Source organism: Conger conger, chromosome 6 (assembly GCF_963514075.1).
Source record: "Conger conger chromosome 6, fConCon1.1, whole genome shotgun sequence".
NCBI classification, from domain to species: domain Eukaryota; kingdom Metazoa; phylum Chordata; class Actinopteri; order Anguilliformes; family Congridae; genus Conger; species Conger conger.
In genome coordinates, this window is record NC_083765.1 from 36,632,790 (window position 1) to 36,653,116 (window position 20,327).

Here is a 20,327-nt window from a genome sequence, read left to right on the forward strand (position 1 = left end):
CTTGTTGAGGACAGGGCAGAAGGATAATAACTACCGTTAGTTTATAACAGCACTATTACAGTTGTTATAAGCTTGTTGTAATAACATTGTTTCTCTGAATATTTGCTTATTGCTATGTCGTTATCATCAATAACACTTTTAGCGTAACTTACTTTATTATTGACTGATGGATTCCGTTCATCTTCTTGTTGAGTATGAACTAATAGGCCTGACTTCGGCCAACAGAACACAGGCAAAGCTAGGGAAGTGTGAGCTGGATTATGGGTAGCTACTGCTCCAGGTCCCTGCAGATGTATGAGTGTGTGTATATGTAAGTGTGCGTGTGTGTTTGTGTGTGTGTGTGTGTGTGTGTGTGTGTGTGTGTGTGCAAAGCGAGTGCAGTCAGATGGAGAATATCAACATGCCAGTGAGTCAGTATTACCAGCGCTGCGGATGGCTGAACACACCATGCACACTTAAACTCCAGGGACACTGCAGCGTACGTTCGTGCGTGCGTGCGTGTGTGTGTGTGTGTGTGTGTGTGTGCGTGCAGCACCGTCATGGGACCCCGCACTCATAGCGAGCGTCTGGAAGGCTGCCAGGTCCCGGAGCCGTCCGGCACGGCACCAAACCTCAGTGTCACTCGCCTGGCGATCCTTAAGCGCGGCAAACGCTTCGTCGACGGCGGGCTGCATTGTGGAAAAACTCTATTCTATTTCTCATCTCTCACGGGGGGGATTTTGCATTCGGCGGGGAGGAGGCAGATTGATGTCAGGTTTTCCGCTTTGCTTTTTCGGCTGTGTTTTGCTCGGACCCCGGAGAGCGTTAGCTATCCTCCGTGAGGCGTGAGCAGGCAGACACATGTTAATGGGCCGCAGTCATCAAAGCAGCCCTGTTTTGCGCCGTTAACTGTCAGTTTCCTGACACAGGAGGCTTGTTTCTTCTTCGTTATGATCATGTAGAGGCGATGAGATGCTCAGCCAGTCCTCCTCACCACCAGACAAGCAGTGCCTTCCACTCATACGGTATATACTGCCGAATCATATCACTACTGCTGCTGCAAATGCTATTTTCAGCCTTACTTACTGTGTGTGTGTTTGTGCTTTTGCATCTGGAAGCACCCACATATGTGTATGTTTGTGCATCTGTCTGTGGGTTTCTCTGTGTGTGAGGCTGTGATTATGTGTGTATGTCTGCATGTTTGAGACTGTGAGAGTGCTTGTGCGCATGTGTGTGTTTGCATTTGTGCATAGGTTTGTGTGAATGGGTATGTGTGTGTTTTCATTTATGCATGGGTTTGTGTTTGTGTGAGTGGATATGAGTGCGTTCGCATGTGTGCATAGGTTTGTGTTTGTGTGAATGGGTATGTGTGCGTTCTCATGTGTGCATAGGTTTGTGTTTGTGCGAATTGGTATGTGTGTGTTTGCATTTGTGCATAGGTTTGTGTTTGTGTGAATGGGTATGTGTGTGTTTGCATTTGTGCATAGGTTTGTGTTTGTGTGAGTGGGTATGAGTGTGTTTGCATTTGTGCATAGGTTTGTGTTTGTGTGAATGGGTATGTGTGTGTTTGTGCGTGTGCATAGGTTTGTGTTTCTGTGAGTGGGTATGTGTGTGTTTGTGCTTGTGCATAGGTTTGTGTTTGTGTGAGTGGGTATGTGTGTGTGCAGTGTTTCCTCTGGACTGATGGCTCATAAGCCTGGGGACCCTGCATTTCTAAAATTGTAGAATGCGTGTCTAATAACAGGAAATAATGGCTTCAGTGTCAAGAAGAATATGAATAAAATTAAAAACTGTTCTTCAGTGCTAGCTAATTACAGCTAATATCAAATCAGAAATGAATATTAAACAAGCTAATCCTGCCACTTTGATAACTTTCTCACATTTTTCCTGACTTGACTTCAAGGTAGTGATAATAACACTTTCACAACTTCACAAGCTCACTTAATATATGTAACTGTTATGGTTATAATTTTTTATTTTGATCAATTTGGCAAACATGAATTTAAACAAGATGGCAATTCTCTTCGTACAGTGCTTACGCTGGCTTACCTCAGAATGTTTCAGTTACGAGTCCTTGTCAGTCGTCAGTAAAGCTCTGTCTGGTGCTGACTAGCTACAGTGAGTGTATGATATTTCATTTGCATTAAAAAGCTTGCACTCGAACCATAACTATGTCAGTGTCTAATGAGAGCCTCTGTATAAACCATGCATACCACTCTTTAATACAAGGGTCAGGTGCTTATTTTGTAGTGGCACTCCTCTCCTGATTCCTGAAATAGCAGTGCTCTGTTGTTTTTTAATGCTATGTGATACAGTGGAGTGTGTGTATGGGTGTGTATACATGTGTGTATGGGTGCCTGTGTGTGTGTTTGTGCATGCATGCGCATGTGTGTGTACTCTTGTCTGTCTGTCCCCCTCTTCCAGGGGTAATTTCTCGGGCTGAATAATTGCCCTTGACACACACTCCAGGGAAAAGTTTTATCAGTGCTGGCCATGCAACTGGTCACCCTCAACTGCAGAAGGAGTAGTGTATTCAATCTGAGAGCCTCTCACCGCCCCTGTGAATGACAAACTCAATCTGCAGCAGCACCTAAACACCCAGGAGGGCTCTAATTACATCAGGCGCACACACAGCCTGCAACACAATGAGGATACCAGAGGAGGAACAGAGAAATTAAACAAGAGACACGGCTGTCTCTTACACGCGTGCACACACACACGCACGTATGCACACACACACGCTCACATCCTCACAGGCACGCACACACGCTCACATACGCTCACAGGTGCACGTACACTGACACACACACACACACACACACACACACGCAAACATCCACACAACAACACTGTGACTGTGATAGAATAGAATACTGTGACTGTGATAGAATCACATCTGAGCACGTGAACATACACACACACACACACACTCAGAAGCACGCCTTCACACTGTCAAACGCGCACGCTCGTAAACAGAGCGGCGCGCAATCCTCGGCTCACTTTACGATTTCAGCGGGCTCAATCACATTTGCATATCCCCTGGGAGAAGGTGGCAGTGCGTCTGAGTGTAATGGAGTTACCTGGGCCATATAGATGATGGTTTTTTATGTGGCGTAGAGTAATGGCGGTAAATATGTTTCACTTCTCTGAGCAGCGGAGCCCAAACAGTGAGTAAACACACTCGAGAATATATGGGAATGTGAAAGCTTATAAAGATGAAAAAAAAGACGCTCTACTCGCAGAAGAAGCAGATAGTGTTTCAAAAGCAATTATGCGCAGCGCATATTAGAGATTGCAGATCATCCTTATTTACTTTATCCCCCCCCCCTGCCTGTTGACGTCCCTCTCTTCTCTCGTTAAGGAGAGGCCATCTCACTTCCTCTACGGAGGCATAGCAGGTGTCCTGTCTCGTCTCTACCGGTGTGACAGTTAGAGGCAGGGGCTGTGTCCGTGTCACCTTCCTGGCCTACTATCCAGTGTGAAAGTTCAGTGCACTGCATGAGGAAGTTAAGTAGGCTAACTTTGACTCTAAATGTAGTGTTTTTAAAATTGCTTTAAAGTGAGGCGTAGACTGCAGAATTGCATATTAAAGATATGCACTAAACAGTACACAGTATGCATACTGTAGACAACACATACTTTGAGGTGGTGGCAGACATTTGAGGGGTTTCATACGGTGAAATACTCTCCAGTTTTCACGTTGATACATAAGGTTAGGAAGGGATAGGAAAATTATTGTTGATGTTATGTTATGTTTGGGGGGCACGGATGGTGCAGTGGGTAGTACTGCCACCTCACAGCAAGGAGGTCCTGTGCGGAGTTTGCATGTTCTCCCCGTGTTTGCGTGGGTTTCCTCCGGGTACTCCGGTTTCCTCCCACAGTCCAAAGACATGCAGGTTAGGCTGATTGGAGAGTCTAAATTGCCCATAGGTATGAGTGTGTGAGTGAATGGTGTGTATTCCTGCCTTTCATCCAATGTATGCTTGGATAGGCTCCAGCCCCCCTGCAACCCTGTTCAGGATAAGTGGGTTAATGAATGAATGAATGAATGAATGTTATGTTTGTTTCATGCATTGTTATGTATTCTTATGTGTTGTAATGTTATGTTACAGTATGTCATATCTTGTTATTTCGTGACTGAGTAAATACGAGGCTGATTCAGACATGGCCAGGTTTCTTCTCTCATCCCTGAGGTTTGCGGGAACCCGAAAACGGTAAGCAACCGGAAAAATAAATAAAACTAGAACAGAGGCAGCGGAGCTTTCACGGGGCCCCTTTCCAGACAAATTATGGTCTGCGGCAGAGACAGACAGGTGGGGGAACGTCGAGCGGCAGGGCCGGGCCCTTCTCTTAATGTCCCGCACCTCCGCGGGCAGAAGCCTTTTCGCCCGGCGACCTCATTACCGCCAGCCTCAGACCTCCGCTCGCCCTCCCTCCACCCACACTCGTCTGGGGGGGACCCAGACGCATCAGCCCCCAGAGCCCCGCTCCTGCCCCCCCGCCTCCTCTTTTATCTCTAATCTCCACCGGAGACAAGGCACACACCGCCGCGATCAGTTACACCGGCCCCGGCTAATCGGCCCTGCGGGACGGACACGGAGACAGAGGAGGAGCGCAGAGCGGCCAGGCATCGCGCTCTCCGGACTCCCGCCCGCGTCCGGGCGGGACTGATTCCAGACGGGCAGCGCATAATTACAAATTACCGTCCAGAGCAGCCCTTAAACATTGACAGTGTGATGAAGGGCTGTCAGGCTTTTAAAAGTTTCTGAATAAAAACATCAGAGGCCTGTCTCGTGCAGATAACCATATTTCTCCTCACTTAGCGGCGGCGGCGTTTCTATTCTTCTCAAACACTTTTACGGGCTTTTTCAAGCTTGCTTTATTAGCGGAGAATGTAAAGTGGCGGGGTTGGGGGGTCAATTTCATTTCAATTCAGACAGTTTAGGGAAATGAATTGAAATTCTATTCAGAAATTATGAAGAATACGTCTAATGTTCCACAAGGAGTTTTAAGCCCATGGATTGAATTTCGGTTCATTTCCCAAACTGATTAATTCGAAATGGAACTGACCCCCAACTCTAGTCGGTACATCATCGCCATGGCTACATAAATATAAACACCCTGACGGAGACATCCTTCGCTGCCAGGATAAGTAAACATGCCAGGTCAGATTTAATGGAACCTTGGCTGTTCTCCAAAAATAAACATGAAATAATAGCAGGAAGCTGGCTTTCAATGCTGGCAGTGTAGCCTGCATAATTGTTTTCTCAACTGAAGGCACAGAGGGCATTTTGGTTCAGTATTTCAGGCTAGAGTGATGGATAGAAAGTGAAGTTAAGGTCAGTCAAAGACTGTACTGTTGCTCTGAAGCTATTTAGCACCAGACAGATAGCTACGTAGCCCTTTGAAAGACCAGGGGGGTATTTCACAAAGCAGGAACACTGAGTTAGCTGGATAAGTGCACTGAGTAAAAGTGGTAAATTATGCTGATACGGTATGGAACACGTGTCGGCTAAATGGCCTATCAAATGAGCCTCAAACCACTGTGTTGCTGTCAGATGCAGTAGAGACTCCATTGAGTTCAACAGGAAAATTTGTCAGGAGAAATAATTATTGTATCTACTGCATATCTGGCAGCAGCATGATGGTTTGAGGCTCATTCGATACCTTGGACTTTTGATGACTTAAAGCCATTTAGCCAACAAATGTGTTCCATACTGTATCAGTATAATTTACAGCTTTTAGTCAGAAAAAGCAGAAAAAGTTGACCCCAAGCTTTTGAACTATATCAATATCAATATCAAAAAAGTTAGATAAAGTAATTCATTTCTTAATTGAGCAAATTCAGGATTATGAAGCAAACAGTAGATATTAGAAAATTGGATAGAAAAGAATGAAAACATTTGGAAGAATGTCTCATTATTTTATTGAAATTATTTGCGTTTCGCTCAATAAAATATTCAGTGTTAATTCAACTCTAACAGCATTTAGTCCAATAGTGAGAAAATGTAATACATTAGAGAGAAGTATACGTACTGGATAAGTCAGATATAAAATAACTATTAAACTGACAGAAGCACACGGGTAGTACTTCTAACTCTATTAGGGTGTGTTTTATTCCGATTGGACTCATATAAACACTATTAGAAGTGATATAAGGCTGTTATTGATTTTACATGAGGAATCTCTGTGTGTAGGTACTGATTGCTGACTGTGTGTAATTGCTGCAGTGAGAGATGATGTGGCTCTCTCAGAGTTGCTGTGGTGTGTGGGTCTGTGGGTGGCGTAGTTATCAGCAGAGGGATATCCTGGCTAGTTTGGCTCAGGTGTCCTCATGGTGCTATCTCCAATCAGGTAGATGCAGCGTCCCCACAAGACTAGTCTGGTACGATTTGACTCTGAGAGCTGACTGGAGACCCCGCAAAACAGTGTGTGTGTGCATGTGTGTGTGCATGGACATGTGTGTGTGTGTGAGAGAGTTATAGAGAGAGTTGGTGTGTGTTTGTGTGTGTCTGAGTGTGTGTGTGCATGTGTGTGAGAGAGTACGAGAGATAGAGATAGGAAGTCAGTGTGTGTTTATGTGTGTATATGAGTGTGTGTGTGTGTGTGCATGTGTGTATGTGCGTCTGCACATGTGTGTGTGTGTGTGTGTGTGTGTGTGTACATATATGTTTCTCATCTGTTTCTCATCCTCTGTGCCTGTGTTCCTGCAGGAGATTTTGGGACTGGGACAGGCACTCAACAGGACTAAGAGGTCCCTGCTGGTCCCCCCGATGTATGTACCTGAAAACCAGAGGGCCCCGTTCCCAAAATCCATCGGCAAGGTAAGTGTCCCCACATATCCCAACTCACTCTTTCCCCAGGTAGAACCTCCTGCTCATCCCTGCTCTCCTGTGTGACACTAGAGCCTGACCTACTGGAAACAACCCTGATATCATTATCTGTGAATGTGTGTGTGTGTGTGTGCATACGGTGGGCATGTGCGTGCAAACTGCATGTGCATTTGTGTGTATGTGTGTCTGTGTGTGCCTGTGTGTGTATGTGTGTGTCCTTGCATCTGTTGCCCCACAAACTAGTGACAAAAGCATGTAAAGGCAAATTTATGGTAGCTCCCACATGTCTGTCTGTCTGTCTGTCTGTCTGTCTATCGTTCTGTCTGTCTGCAGAATCACCTGGTTAGAAGTACACTTTTTTTTTTATTGGGGAGTACATTAGTTGCGGTGTCAGCTGGGTGTAGTCATAGAGACAGGTGTGTATGTGTCTACGCACATACACAAGGGATGGAGAACTCCGGTCCTGGAGGAGACACGGTGTTGCTTGGCTCGAGTCCACACACACGGTTTCCAAGGCCTGACATGCCCATGATTGACAGGCAACCACAAAAGTCAGCAGACACCGCACCCCTCCAAGAACGAAGTTTGAGAGCCCTGCTGTGTACACTGCTGTACCTGACATTCACCGATACTTCTAAACAATAGATAGAGAAATGAAATGTTTGCTCTGCCAAGGGAGAGAAGTTATCTGGCCAAAAAGCAGAATTAGTTTGTTCTGATAAATAAACCCACATTCCCACGATGTTCTGTTTGTTCTTGACTCTTGCAAAAACACATTTCCCATCATGCCTTTTGCGGCTGATCTGGCTGCTGCCTGTTTTTGGATCTCCGGAGCTTGAAAACGGAGGGAGAGTCTCAGCGCTCTCCTCCTCCTGGCCCGCTTATGATCCATATCGCCGGTGGCTGCAGACACGAGCAAACGCTCCCTGATCTACATCCTGTCTGGCCAGGCTTCAGAGGGTTTGTCTCTGCCCCAGTCCCTGTTTCAGGGGGTTTGTCTCTGCCCCAGTCCCTGTTTCAGGGGTGTTTGTCTCTGCCCCAGTCCCTGTTTCAGGGGGTTTGTCTCTGCCCCATTCCCTGTTTCAGGGGGTTTGTCTCTGCCCCAGTCCCTGTTTCAGGGGGTTTGTCTCTGCCCCAGTCCCTGTTTCAGGGGGTTTGTCTCTGCTCCAGTCCCTGTTTCAGAGGGTTTGTCTCTGCCCCAGTCCCTGCTTCAGGGGGTTTGTCTCTGCCCCAGTCCCTGTTTCAGGGGGTTTGTCTCTGCCCCAGTCCCTGTTTCAGGGGGTTTGTCTCTGCCCCAGTCCCTGTTTCAGGGGGTTTGTCTCTGCCCCAGTCCCTGTTTCAGGGGTGTTTGTCTCTGCCCCAGTCCCTGTTTCAGGGGGTTTGTCTCTGCCCCATTCCCTGTTTCAGGGGGTTTGTCTCTGCCCCAGTCCCTGTTTCAGGGGGTTTGTCTCTGCCCCAGTCCCTGTTTCAGGGGGTTTGTCTCTGCCCCATTCCCTGTTTCAGGGGGTTTGTCTCTGCCCCAGTCCCTGTTTCAGGGGGTTTGTCTCTGCCCCATTCCCTGTTTCAGGGGGTTTGTCTCTGCCCCATTCCCTGTTTCAGGGGGTTTGTCTCTGCCCCAGTCCCTGTTTCAGGGGTGTTTGTCTCTGCCCCAGTCCCTGTTTCAGGGGGTTTGTCTCTGCCCCATTCCCTGTTTCAGGGGGTTTGTCTCTGCCCCAGTCCCTGTTTCAGGGGGTTTGTCTCTTCCCCAGTCCCTGTTTCAGGGGGTTTGTCTCTGCCCCAGTCCCTGTTTCAGGGGGTTTGTCTCTGCCCCAGTCCCTGTTTCAGGGGGTTTGTCTCTGCCCCAGTCCCTGTTTCAGGGGGTTTGTCTCTGCCCCAGTCCCTGTTTCAGGGGTGTTTGTCTCTGCCCCAGTCCCTGTTTCAGGGGGTTTGTCTCTGCCCCATTCCCTGTTTCAGGGGGTTTGTCTCTGCCCCAGTCCCTGTTTCAGGGGGTTTGTCTCTGCCCCAGTCCCTGTTTCAGGGGGTTTGTCTCTGCCCCAGTCCCTGTTTCAGGGGGTTTGTCTCTGCCCCAGCCCCTGTTTCGTTAAGTTAAGTTAAGACCCGTCCTCACCATGAACTATAACAATAACCACAACCATAACAAAATGAGCATCCACACTGATGAACAAAAACATTCTGTAAACGTTCTCTCGCTACATCATCTGCCATTTAAAAATTTGAAATTGGGATGTACTGTATTTTTATTGCCTGTCAGTATTTTACCGTTCATGCAGCTGGAAAAAATCATTCTGAAAGTGATCCCAAGGATATCATCCGTCACTGTCATTGTTGTTATAGTGCTCCCCCATCCATTTCAGTTAAAACGACATATTTCCGTTATCGTTACAGTTATAGTTCTTGGTATGGATTGGCCTTAAGTGGGTTGAAATCCCCTGTTTTGAAGGGTTCGTTTCCCCACCCCCCAAAATGCAGTTTCAGAAGGTTCCACCCTTAATCCCAGGATGAAAGCATCCCTCTCCACCCCTAAAACACTTCCGTAGGGTTAATGCCTACTCCACGGGGAAGTTAATAAAAGATCCATGTCCACCCTTGAGCTCATTTTCAAAGAGTCTGTCTCCACCCCTAATCCCACTTTCAAAGGCTGCACCCCCACCTCCTGAGCCTAGTTTCAGTAGGCCCTTCCGCGCCTGGAGACCAGCTTCACAGAGATAATGTGCGATCTGAGCAGGGTCTCAGACAGTGGCTGACACATTTCACTGAGCGTATGAATATGTATTAGCATGTAAGTGCCTCTCAAGAGCCATACATCTACCACTGGAGATTCACAGCATAGCCGGATCCATAGCCCTCTACCAGCCTGCAGTCAAGCACCCTCATGTATTGCATATGAATGCAGCGGAGGATGTTTACTCCGCGCTGAAGAACAGTGACTCAGAAGAGAGGGCTGAGAAACGAGGCCTCTATAATAAAACATCACAGACCACCATCTATGTGTAATGGGTAACTGTACGCCGGACAGCTCACTTCAATGCTGCTGAATATTTTATCTGAATTATCTTCATTTCGTCATGGCCGGCGATTCTTTACTGCGCCCCTGTGTTCTACAGTGGTTTTCCTGGGAGTGCCGGCAGTTTACACTCCTCGTCTGATCGGCCTATTTGGGCTAATGAGACCACGCAGGTTAAGAGGTGTGATGCTGTGATGCTGTGTTGCTGAACACGGAGGCTCGTTCAGTAGCTCCGAATTGGGAGCTCGGAGTTACGAGCTCGGAGCTTTCCAGCCGCTACACCACAGTTATTTAGCTGACGCTTTTATCCGAAGTGACTTACAATTGATTAGACTAAGCGACTAAGACAACCCCCCCCCCCCCCCAGGAGCAATGCAGGGTTAAGGGCCTTCCTCAAGGGCCCAACAGCTGTGCAGATCTTATGGTGGCTACACCGGGGATCGAACCACCGACCTTCTACCTCGTAGCAACAACCGGCAAGAAGCTGTTGCTAGTTTCTGAGCACGGTAACCTTCACAGCTACTTTACATACACTGTTCGTTGGGAAAATTCAAATCATTAAAAAATAACTTTAGGAGTTAACTGTTGTTTGTGTATTCCAACATTTCAGTCAGTCTAATTGATGTCAGTTTCCTCCTAGCCGGCAACTCGGAAATGATACCCGACCAATCCGACTCGTAACTCCGATAACGGGCTGTTCCAGTCTATCTTTCCCGGGCGGATGGTCGCGCAGGTTTATAACGTACCTGTGACACAGCACGACACGGGGCCGAGTCGATCATATCACGACGCGACAGAGCAGGCGACGTGTCGTCTCGTGACAAACCCGTGGAAGGGGGAAGCGACGCTCTGGAGTATTTCCCTTTCTCTCTTTGGGGTTCCATTTAAGGAACTGAAAGCCGAGGCGTTCTATTTTCCCTCCTCCTCTCAGATCCGGCTGCAGTCGGGATGAAGCGCAGACATTGTGTGACTGGCTCGGCAGTCTCCCGCGTGTCATCTCTCTTCTCCTCTTCTCCCTGCTCTTATGTTAAGGTCGAGCTGTCTAGATAATCACTGTCTCACCTTCAGACACATGGCACATACTTATTAGCGTCGGCAGAAACTTTCCTGGCTGCACTTTTTAGTACAGGTTTAAACTTTAGATTGACAACATCCAGAGTTTTCTCAATTTTTCCCTTCAGTGCTACATCATTATTGGAGAGAAAAACGGGAAGAGGGCGGAACTGCTGATTGGCAGGTGGTTTGCCACGACATTCAAATGACTTAGACAATCATAGGCATTACTTCCGTTGGATGTTATCCTTTGTAAGAGGTATAAGGCTGCAGCTTCTGTTTCAGATATCGGGATATCATCATTGGGTCTTCATGTCAGTTTGGACAGGCTGTATTTTGTGCAAATTAAATTATATCTTTAAACATGTTTTCAAAAGATCTGGAGGAAATGTACATGTATCTGTGTGGTTCACTGTGAACAGTTCTGGGTACCACAGATCTGTTCAGGCAGAGTGAGTGCACTATGCAGGATGCTACACCCTTTCTGTCTCTTTCTCTTACATGCAGACACACACACACACTCACACACACATACACACACTCACACACACACACACACATACACACACTCACACACACACACACACACACACACACACACACTCACACACACACATGCAGGCACACAGACACGCACACACAGACATGCCCCTGCACAAGTACACGCAGACACACACACTCACACACACACACACACACACACACACCATGACCCATCACTACAGTCAGCTTTTCGCTCACTCTCCCTGGCGCAGTAAGGGGGATGTTCTGTAAGGCCAGGCCTGCACAGGGACTGGCAGCTGACTGTGCACTGGCTCGCTCTGAAAGCACACACTAGATTAGGACCCAGCAGAGGAACTGGCCTAGTTCATTTAGCTTAGCGGCTAAAGCCCTAGAAGCTGCACACTTAAAAGTTTTCACTCACTTTAACCCCCCCCTCCTCCCCCCTTTCCCCCCCCCCCCCCCCCCCCCCCCCTCCGTTGGTGATAAGCCTTGCACGGAGACACGGGATAAAGCATGTTATTTTCTTTGACGGCCGCTTTACATCGAAAAGCGGGCGGAATGGATTTTCCACACGGATAAACTTGCCACCCTCACGCAGGTCAGGACGAGAGTGCGGCATCCGCTCTATTTTCATCATTTCATTCCCCCCTCCGAGGATGAGCCGCATAAAAAAGGCAGATATGAAATTGCCTCAGTATTGCTCTCGGAGGAAGGTTCCGGAGCTTCTGCAGTCCCGGTTTCCTGGTTTCCATGGTTTTCACCACTGTGACGGAGAGGCTGACCCGGCTGAGAGAGGAGAGTCACATCTCCCACTGAGTCAGCCGGCAACCAGGCATGCGTGTGCATACACACACACACACACACACACACGTGTATAGTCACACATACACGCATGCATATGCCCAGGCATAGCGGAACACACACCCCAATACAAGCGCTTGCACACATGGGCACACACACATACACACATATTTATGTGTCCGAGCGTACTGAGAACACAAACACACACACACACAGTTCTTCCACTCATACACACACAAAAACACACACGCATTCATACGTGCTCACATTTGCACACACAGCTACACACACAGGCACACTTATACACTTGGACACAGACCAGAAGTGCTTGCACACACACGCACACGCATACTTTCAGCGGGGTGGCGCGTGTGGTCCTCAGTGAGTCTGTGGGCACGGCTCTTGCTGGAGTTATCTCTCTCTGTTGTATCCCTGGTGTAATGTGCACAGCTATCTGCTCCTGGCCTAATCCCATTAGCCGTCCAGCAGGGCTGTGAAACGGCCGTGATATCACCTGCCTCCCTGGGGTCCTCGTCGCCTCGACAGGGAGAGAGGACACTGTTCCACCTTCCATTTTCACTGCCGTTTACCACTACTTCCACGTTTTCCTCCATATTTTCAATATGTAGCCTTAACCTGTGAGGTCACTAGTACGATTACAATATTCTTAACGGAACATTCTAATCCTGATGTCACAATCACTGCTAGTAATCGAGAGCAGTGGAGTTCTGGAATACTGGCTTAGAATATTGAATATTGAAAGCAAAAAATTCCAAAAATGCATGGCTTCATTCCGAAGGCATAGCTTCATACTGTGAGCCTGTAGCATCATTGTAGCATGCTTTAGTCAGGGCCTTCACAGTTTCGGAGCACCCAGACAAGACTGCACGCCTTTTCATTCCATTAAAGCTGTTAGCTGCAGCCGTATCCAGAACTCTGGCGAAAGTGTACTTTTTTGCATAAGATCCACTGGATATTTACCAGAGTGTATCAGTGTCTTACTAAATGGTACAATGGCTACAGCCCCCCTGGGATGCAGAACCTGTATCCTCTGAGTTATTATAGGCCTAGTTTCCACCGTTTGTGTGTGTGTGTCTGTGTATCTGTGTCTGTGTTCCTTCATCTATAAGTGTGTATCCCGTAAAGACTACCTGTTTATTCCCTGATATGACAGGGGCCTACAGGCACTCAAACAGGGGTACAGAGATAAAAAAAATTGAAAGATGAAACATAACGCAGATGGGTAAAGTATAGAGGCCGCTTATGAGGGGAATTAATACCATCAGTAGCGGTAGCAGAGAAAGTAGAACAGGCTGTTTGGTGTCGTGCAGCACCTCTTTAAAGTGTGAATTTTTTGAACGAGTTTTGAAAGCAGTGGGAAGGCAGAACTGGACAGGTGGGGTGTGGGGTGTGGGGGGAGGGGGAGAAAGTGCTGATGAAGCAGAACCACCTCCAAATTTCTCCAGCAAACAAACACACAGACGGGAAAACAACATTGGCTTATTCTTCTGATTAAAAGGGGTTCTGCTGGTGTAGGAGCCTGGGGCCTATTCATGGTTTTAAAGTTAATTTCATTATGGATAAAGTGAAGGTCTCTGAAAATTTTTCTTTCTTTCTTTCTTTATCTTTATTGTTTTTGTAGCACTGTAGTGCGCCTAATATGCTGCTTACAGAAGTCGACAAAGCCGTGAATAGTTTAGATAATCATTTAATGCAGAAGTCGCGTTTCATTCAGTGAAAGAGTATCCAAACCCAATCAACTAACTCATCCAAACCCAATCAACTAACTCATCCAAACCCAATCAACTAACTCATCCAATTCCCAATCAACTAACTCATCCAAACCCAATCAACTAACTCATCCAAACCCAATCAACTAACTCATCCAATTCCCAATCAACTAACTCATCCAAACCCAATCAACTAACTCATCCAAACCCAATCAACTAACACATCTAATCCCAATCAACAGACTCATCTAATCCCAATCAACTAACCCATCCAAACCCAATCAACTAACACATCTAATCCCAATCAACAGACACATCTAATCCCAATCAACAGACTCATCTAATCCCAATCAACTAACTCATCCAAACCCAATCAACTAACACATCTAATCCCAATCAACAGACTCATCTAATCCCAATCAACAGACTCATCTAATCCCAATCAACTAACACATCTAATCCCAATCAACAGACTCATCTAATCCCAATCAACTAACTCATCCAAACCCAATCAACTAACACATCTAATCCCAATCAACAGACTCATCTAATCCCAATCAACTAACTCATCCATACCCAGTCATCTAAGTCATCCAAACCCAATCAACTAACTCATCCAAACCCAATCAACTAACTCATGCAAACCCATTCAACTAACTATTAGTGAAATAAGGATCTAGTGAGGATAGCCACTAGATGCTTTTGATACTGAGCCACTGAATCAATGAGTCTGCCAAACCAAACCCCTTCACCCCCCTCACCCCCATTGGGTTAATTCCCTCTGCAACTTGGCCAATAAGAGCGCTAATATAACACTTGCAGGAAAAGAGCCGCAGGCTGCCAGAAGTGAGTGGAAAGAGCTAATGGCTGATGGATGACAGGAACACAACACTATGAGAGAGAGAGAGAGGAGGGAGGAGAGCAGACAAGGAGTGAAGGATGAAGCCCAGAGATTGATTCAGCACCGGTGACAGTTTGAGTAAAAAAAAAAAGCTGGCTGGTTTTCAGGTTTTACGCTTCTGTTTTTGTTTTTGTTTTTTATTATTATTGAATTTCACACTGCGCCAGAGTCCGCAGGAGGAAGACAAACGGCCGAGGGCCAGCAGAGAGGGGGGGGTGGGGATTTATTTGGGGCGTGCGCCACTGACCACCAAGCACCCCTGACAGCACTCAACCATGAAGCCCTCAGGCCTCGCCCCGAAACGAAAACGTGCGAGGTCTTAAACGGGCGGTTCCCGCAGGGGTCAGGGCCGGAGGGGGGGCCCCAGGAGGGGTGGAATCCAGCCCTGGAGGGCCACAGTGTCTGGAGGAGCGAGGCTTCTTGAAATTCAATATCAGAGGAGCTGTCTTGAGGCCAGTTTATAGTCAGAAACCACAGAGCATTCACAGGCATTCTGTTGTGGCCCGACGTATACTGTGTTCTTTGTCCTGAGCAAAAAGTATAAACATGGTTTAAAATCTGGGTGACTACGGACCACGACTACAGCCTATGTCGCACTACAAACTCAGCATTGAGAAACGACCAAAGTTTCCCCTCAAAAGGTGAGTGGGACAATGTTGATCAGCACACCCAAAACCGGCAGCTGCTTCAGGCCACCACAGGGCTCTACAGTGCTCCCTTTATAGCAGCATTTGCTCCTCAAAATTGATGTGTGCTAACCAGAAAAAACATTTAGGAGCACATATACTAATCGAGGTGCATTAGTGTTCCTGAATTTTCCACATAGGAGGCCTTGTCATGTCATGACCTTGGAATTATAATGTTCTTATCTGAGTTCTGAGTAGTTTTGAGATACTGAGCTTTAAAGCTTCACATCCTAACACAGAAAAACTTAAATGCAGGGCAGTTCCTCACAGATCTGCATGACAGACACCCTAAGAGTACTGTGAATGTACGATATATTTGCCCAAAAACAGCATATTTATTAGATTTTTCTGAGTTAGATCCTGATAATACTAAAGTCTGGATGTGCGTTTGGGAACACTGCGATGGTAGAGCCCAGCTCCTGGACTGCAGTCCGTCACCCCTGTCGGACGGGGAGTTTTTGAAGCGGCGCCCGGGGTGTGAGGCGTTTAGTCGATGACGGCGGTGAGAACAGCGGTAATATTTACGGCTCAGGGGCTCCTGCTCCGCTGATCCTGCCAACTGGCCGGCAGGTTGCCAAGCCGACGGGTGAAAAAAGCACTCTTACAGGGTCCCCTCAGTCTGTGGTGGACTGACAGGCAGGCACTGTGGTGGGCAAAGGTGTCTGTCTGTCAGTCCAGAAGAAGAAGGAGAAGAAGAAGAAGAAGAAGAAAAAGAAGCAGAAGAATCCTAATAATAATATTAATAATAATCCATTCATCCATTATCTAACCCACTTATTAGTAGAAGGTGGTAGATGCATTGGGCAAGAGGCTGGAATTCACCATCGACACACAGCTTGCCAATCCATCACACAGGGCAATAAAACATTATGCAGAGCCTGTGGAGCTAGTTCAGGCAGACAACTTGAGAAGTGGCGCCCCTCACACGATGCTTATGTCTAATGGGAGGGGCTATATAAAGCACCAAACTTACCTGTTCAGAGCCTTGCTCATTTAGATGCTGCTCTGCCATGCTGTGCTGCCCTGCTGTTGCTGCGTTGCTTAAATTGCCCTGGTCTGGAAATCATGCAAAAGCTGCCCTGCTGCCTTCTCTTTCTGCATGCTAAAGCCATAGCCTGCCAGGCTCTTTCTGCATGCTAAAGCCATAGCCTGCCTGGCTCCTTCTGCATGCTAAAGCCATAGCCTGCCTGGCTCCTTCTGCATGCTAAAGCCATAGCCTACCTGGCTCCTTCTGCATGCTAAAGTCATAGCGCTGCCTGGCTCTTTCTGCATGCTAAAGCCATAGCCTGCCTGGCTCCTTCTGCATGCTAAAGTCATAGCGCTGCCTGGCTCTTTCTGCATGCTAAAGCCATAGCCTGCCTGGCTCCTTCTGCATGCTTAAGTCATAGTGCTGCCTGGCTCTTTCTGCAGGCTAAAGCCATAAGACTGCCTGGCTCTTTCTGCTCCATTGTTTGTCTTGGCATTCTGTCGCTCATATGCTGCCGTTGCATGCTGTTACATTTCTTTTATTATCCTGCTTATTCCTAAATCATGCATTCAGAAACAATAGCTCCCACCACCATCCTGGCATCCACCTGTGAGCTCTGCTCCTCAAGACCCCCATGGGGGGGGGGGGGGGGGGCTGAGCCTTGACGACAAAGTTTGCGTTTATATTAAACCTCAATAAATGTTGCTTAATTCATCGTGAGTTGCCTGACCAAAATCTCTAGCATCACTCTGAAATAAATTGCATTTACATTTAGGCACTTTGCAATGTGACAAATGCATATAAAATGGTTCGACAGAAAACAGCACTGGCAAGTTATTACTCAAAAAGAGAGGAACAAACGCACCCCGTATTTTAATGTAAGGTGCTGGTGGTCGTAGTCATACATTTAAAGAAAAAGAATGCAGTGTTCATTCTTTTCTTTTATGAAGTCATTACTGTCATAGCCGACAGTTGTAACTGGAGTAATATTTTCCTAGTTATTATTCATGTTTTACTGCCTCCTTCACTGCGGTCTCTCACTCTCTCCCTGCAATCTCCCCGCCCGATCGTCTCGGCCTCTCCGCGTCTCGGTGAGCCCGGGCTCGACGCTGATTGCACACGCACTTAGAGAGAGAATCTGAGAGGTTCGGGCGAGATAAGAGATCGGCTGGGAGAGTCTCCGCTCCGCAGCGGAGCCTTATCTGCAGCGTTACCGAAGTTCCAGGGTGGGCTGGAAGGGTTTAAACTTCCAACCGCCGTCCTGTGATTGCCATCGGGCCGTCCTATTGGCTGTCGGGTCGTCGGACTTGGTTGCCCTCACCGCCGGGCGAGGCGAAGAGGCTCAGTCAGAGGAGCTGCTGTTTCTTCCCCCTCCCATGGATCAGATTGGGCGTCTTCCTTTCTACTGCACTCAACCGCTCTATTATTTGATGTATTTATGCTTTCAAGGGCGACCTGGCCAATACGTCAATGTACAGGGGCAACCTGTAGCCTAGCGGCTAAGGTACATGACTGGGACCTGGAAGATTGGTGGTTCAAACCCCAGGGTAGCCACGATAAGATCCGCACAGCTGTTGGGCCCTTGAGCAAGAAATTACCCCACATTGCTCCAGAAGGGATTCTCTCCATCGAATCAGCTTTGGATAGAAAAGTGTCACCTGAATAACTGAACTTAATCCCTAGTCTCTCATGCATGAAAATAGGTGCACTCACTCACTTCCTCTATATTTCTCTTGGTTTCTTTTATTATGCTTTGTTGGTTTTACTTTACTTTCTCTCTCTCTCTCTCTCTCCTCTCTCTCTCTCTCTCTCTCGCTCTCTCACTCTCTCGCTCTCTCTCTATAATTTATTGTTTCTGGAAAATGACCCAGTTATGGTATTCTTAAATATCAAACTCAAATTAAAAAAATGCTTTATTGGCTTGGCGTAAGAAAATATATGTGTTTCCACAGCTTTACAAGAACATTGCAATGTAACACCAATGCAACATGAAATATGAACAAACATTTGTACATTTAACAACTACATGCAGATCTACCACCAATCTCTGTCTCTCTGACTCACTCACTCACTCACTCTCACTCACTCACTCTCTCTCTCTCTCACTCACTCTCACTCTCTCTCTCACTCACTCACTCACTCACTCACTCACTCACTCACTCACTCACTCACTCACTCACTCACTCACTCACTCACTCTCTCTCACTCACTCTCTCTCTCACTCACTCTCACACTCACTCTCACTCTCTCTCTCTCAGTCTCTCTCTCTCTTCCCCCAGCCCTCCTCAGATGCGGGTATCTGCGCGCTCCCTCTTACTTACCGCGTGCATCCCGCCCCAGCTCTGCTGACTGTCATTAGAGCCCTGGGCTCTGACCTTGTTATGACCCCTCCCTGAGACCACCTGAAGTGCTGAGCCTGTGTGAGCAGCAGTGCTGGGGCCTTATGAATAATGCCCCACATACGGCCAGAGGGCCCCTGGGACACGCCAGGAGCCTCTGCACACTTGAGGGACCGCAGTTTGTCTTTCTGTGACGCTGGGAATGGGCTTGACATCGCTATGTGAGAGTGTAGAGGCTCTCTCTCTCTCTCTCTCTCTCTGTCTCTCTCTCCCCCCCCCCCCCTCTCTCTCTCTCTCTCTATCTCTCTCTCTCTCTTTTAATCAGAGTTAATGTTGAAATGTCTCATACCTTTGAAGTGAACTTGCCAGGCTAGCTCTGCCCCTGCTTACAGAGAGCCTGATCGGAATTGAATGTACTCTGCCTGAGTTCATGTGACACTGGGGCTTGGAATGGCTTGTTCAATAGCAGCCGCTACAAGGTGGTGATATCTGTGTCAGATTTATGTCAGGTCCTACTGGCTCAAAATCCCTATGCGGATGTGATTTGCGGGGATTACATCACTCTGCGGCTTTGCTCTTGATCCAAAGTTAAATCTCCTCATGCATATTCATACCTAGGGGAGAACATGCGGAAAAGGGTGGAGAATGTGAAAATTAGGCAAATTAAATATGAGGTCTAATTTTACGCATTTCTTAATTGCAACTTTCCCCTCTGTGTAGGGGATTTTAAGAACTCCTGAAAGCAGGTGGTACGTTATAGTTTTATGTAATCACTTCTGGCATTTGAGTAACCCCTGAACACAACACCATCCCCAGTCTTATTGCAACATTCAAACTTTTGTGTGAAATTGTACTTTTTGTTAACTCTAGCCCTGAAATGTAACTTTTTAAATCACAATAGATTACAAAATGTTTTCTGGGACACGAAATCTGGCGCATGGTGTAATGCGGAATTGCGTTTCACAAGAACTCCAATCGACATTGTTTGTGCCTTCAGTTTCCATTGTTCTACTTGTATTGCAGTAGAGTGTATTGTTCTGTAGTGGAGTGTAGTGTAGTGGAGTGTATTGTATTGTAGTGGAGTGTATCGTATTGTGGAGTGTAGTGTAATGTAGTGGATTGTAGTGTAGTGTATTGTAGTGTATTGTATCGTAGTGGAGTGTATTGTAGTGGGGTAGAGTGTATTGTAGTGGAGTGTATTGTAGTGGAGTGGAGTGTATTGTAGTGGAGTGTAGTGTATTGTAGTGGAGTGTATTGTAGTGAAGTGGAGTGTATTATAGTGGAGTGTATTGTAGTGGAGTGGAGTGTATTGATGTGGAGTGGAGTGTATTGTAGTGGAGTGGACTGTATTGTAGTGGAGTGTATTGTAGTGGAGTGTATTATAGTGGAGTGGAGTGTATTGTAGTGGAGTGGAGTGTATTGATGTGGAGTGTAGTGTATTGTAGTGGAGTGGACTGTATTGTAGTGGAGTGTATTGTAGTGTAGGGGAGTGTATTGTAGTGGAGTGGAGTGTATTGTAGTGGAGTGGAC

General features: G+C 47.1%; 1 protein-coding gene across 3 annotated transcripts in view; it reads left to right on the forward strand.

Annotated features, from left to right (window-relative positions):
* Positions 1 to 20,327, forward strand: part of cdh13 (cadherin 13, H-cadherin (heart)) — a 487,792-nt gene that overhangs the window by 186,869 nt on the left and 280,596 nt on the right. For all 3 annotated transcript variants that reach the window (XM_061246305.1, XM_061246306.1, XM_061246304.1), the window contains exon 4: positions 6,693 to 6,803. In XM_061246305.1, the coding sequence (XP_061102289.1) occupies positions 6,693 to 6,803 (111 nt within the window). The remainder of the gene's footprint in view (positions 1 to 6,692; positions 6,804 to 20,327) is intronic.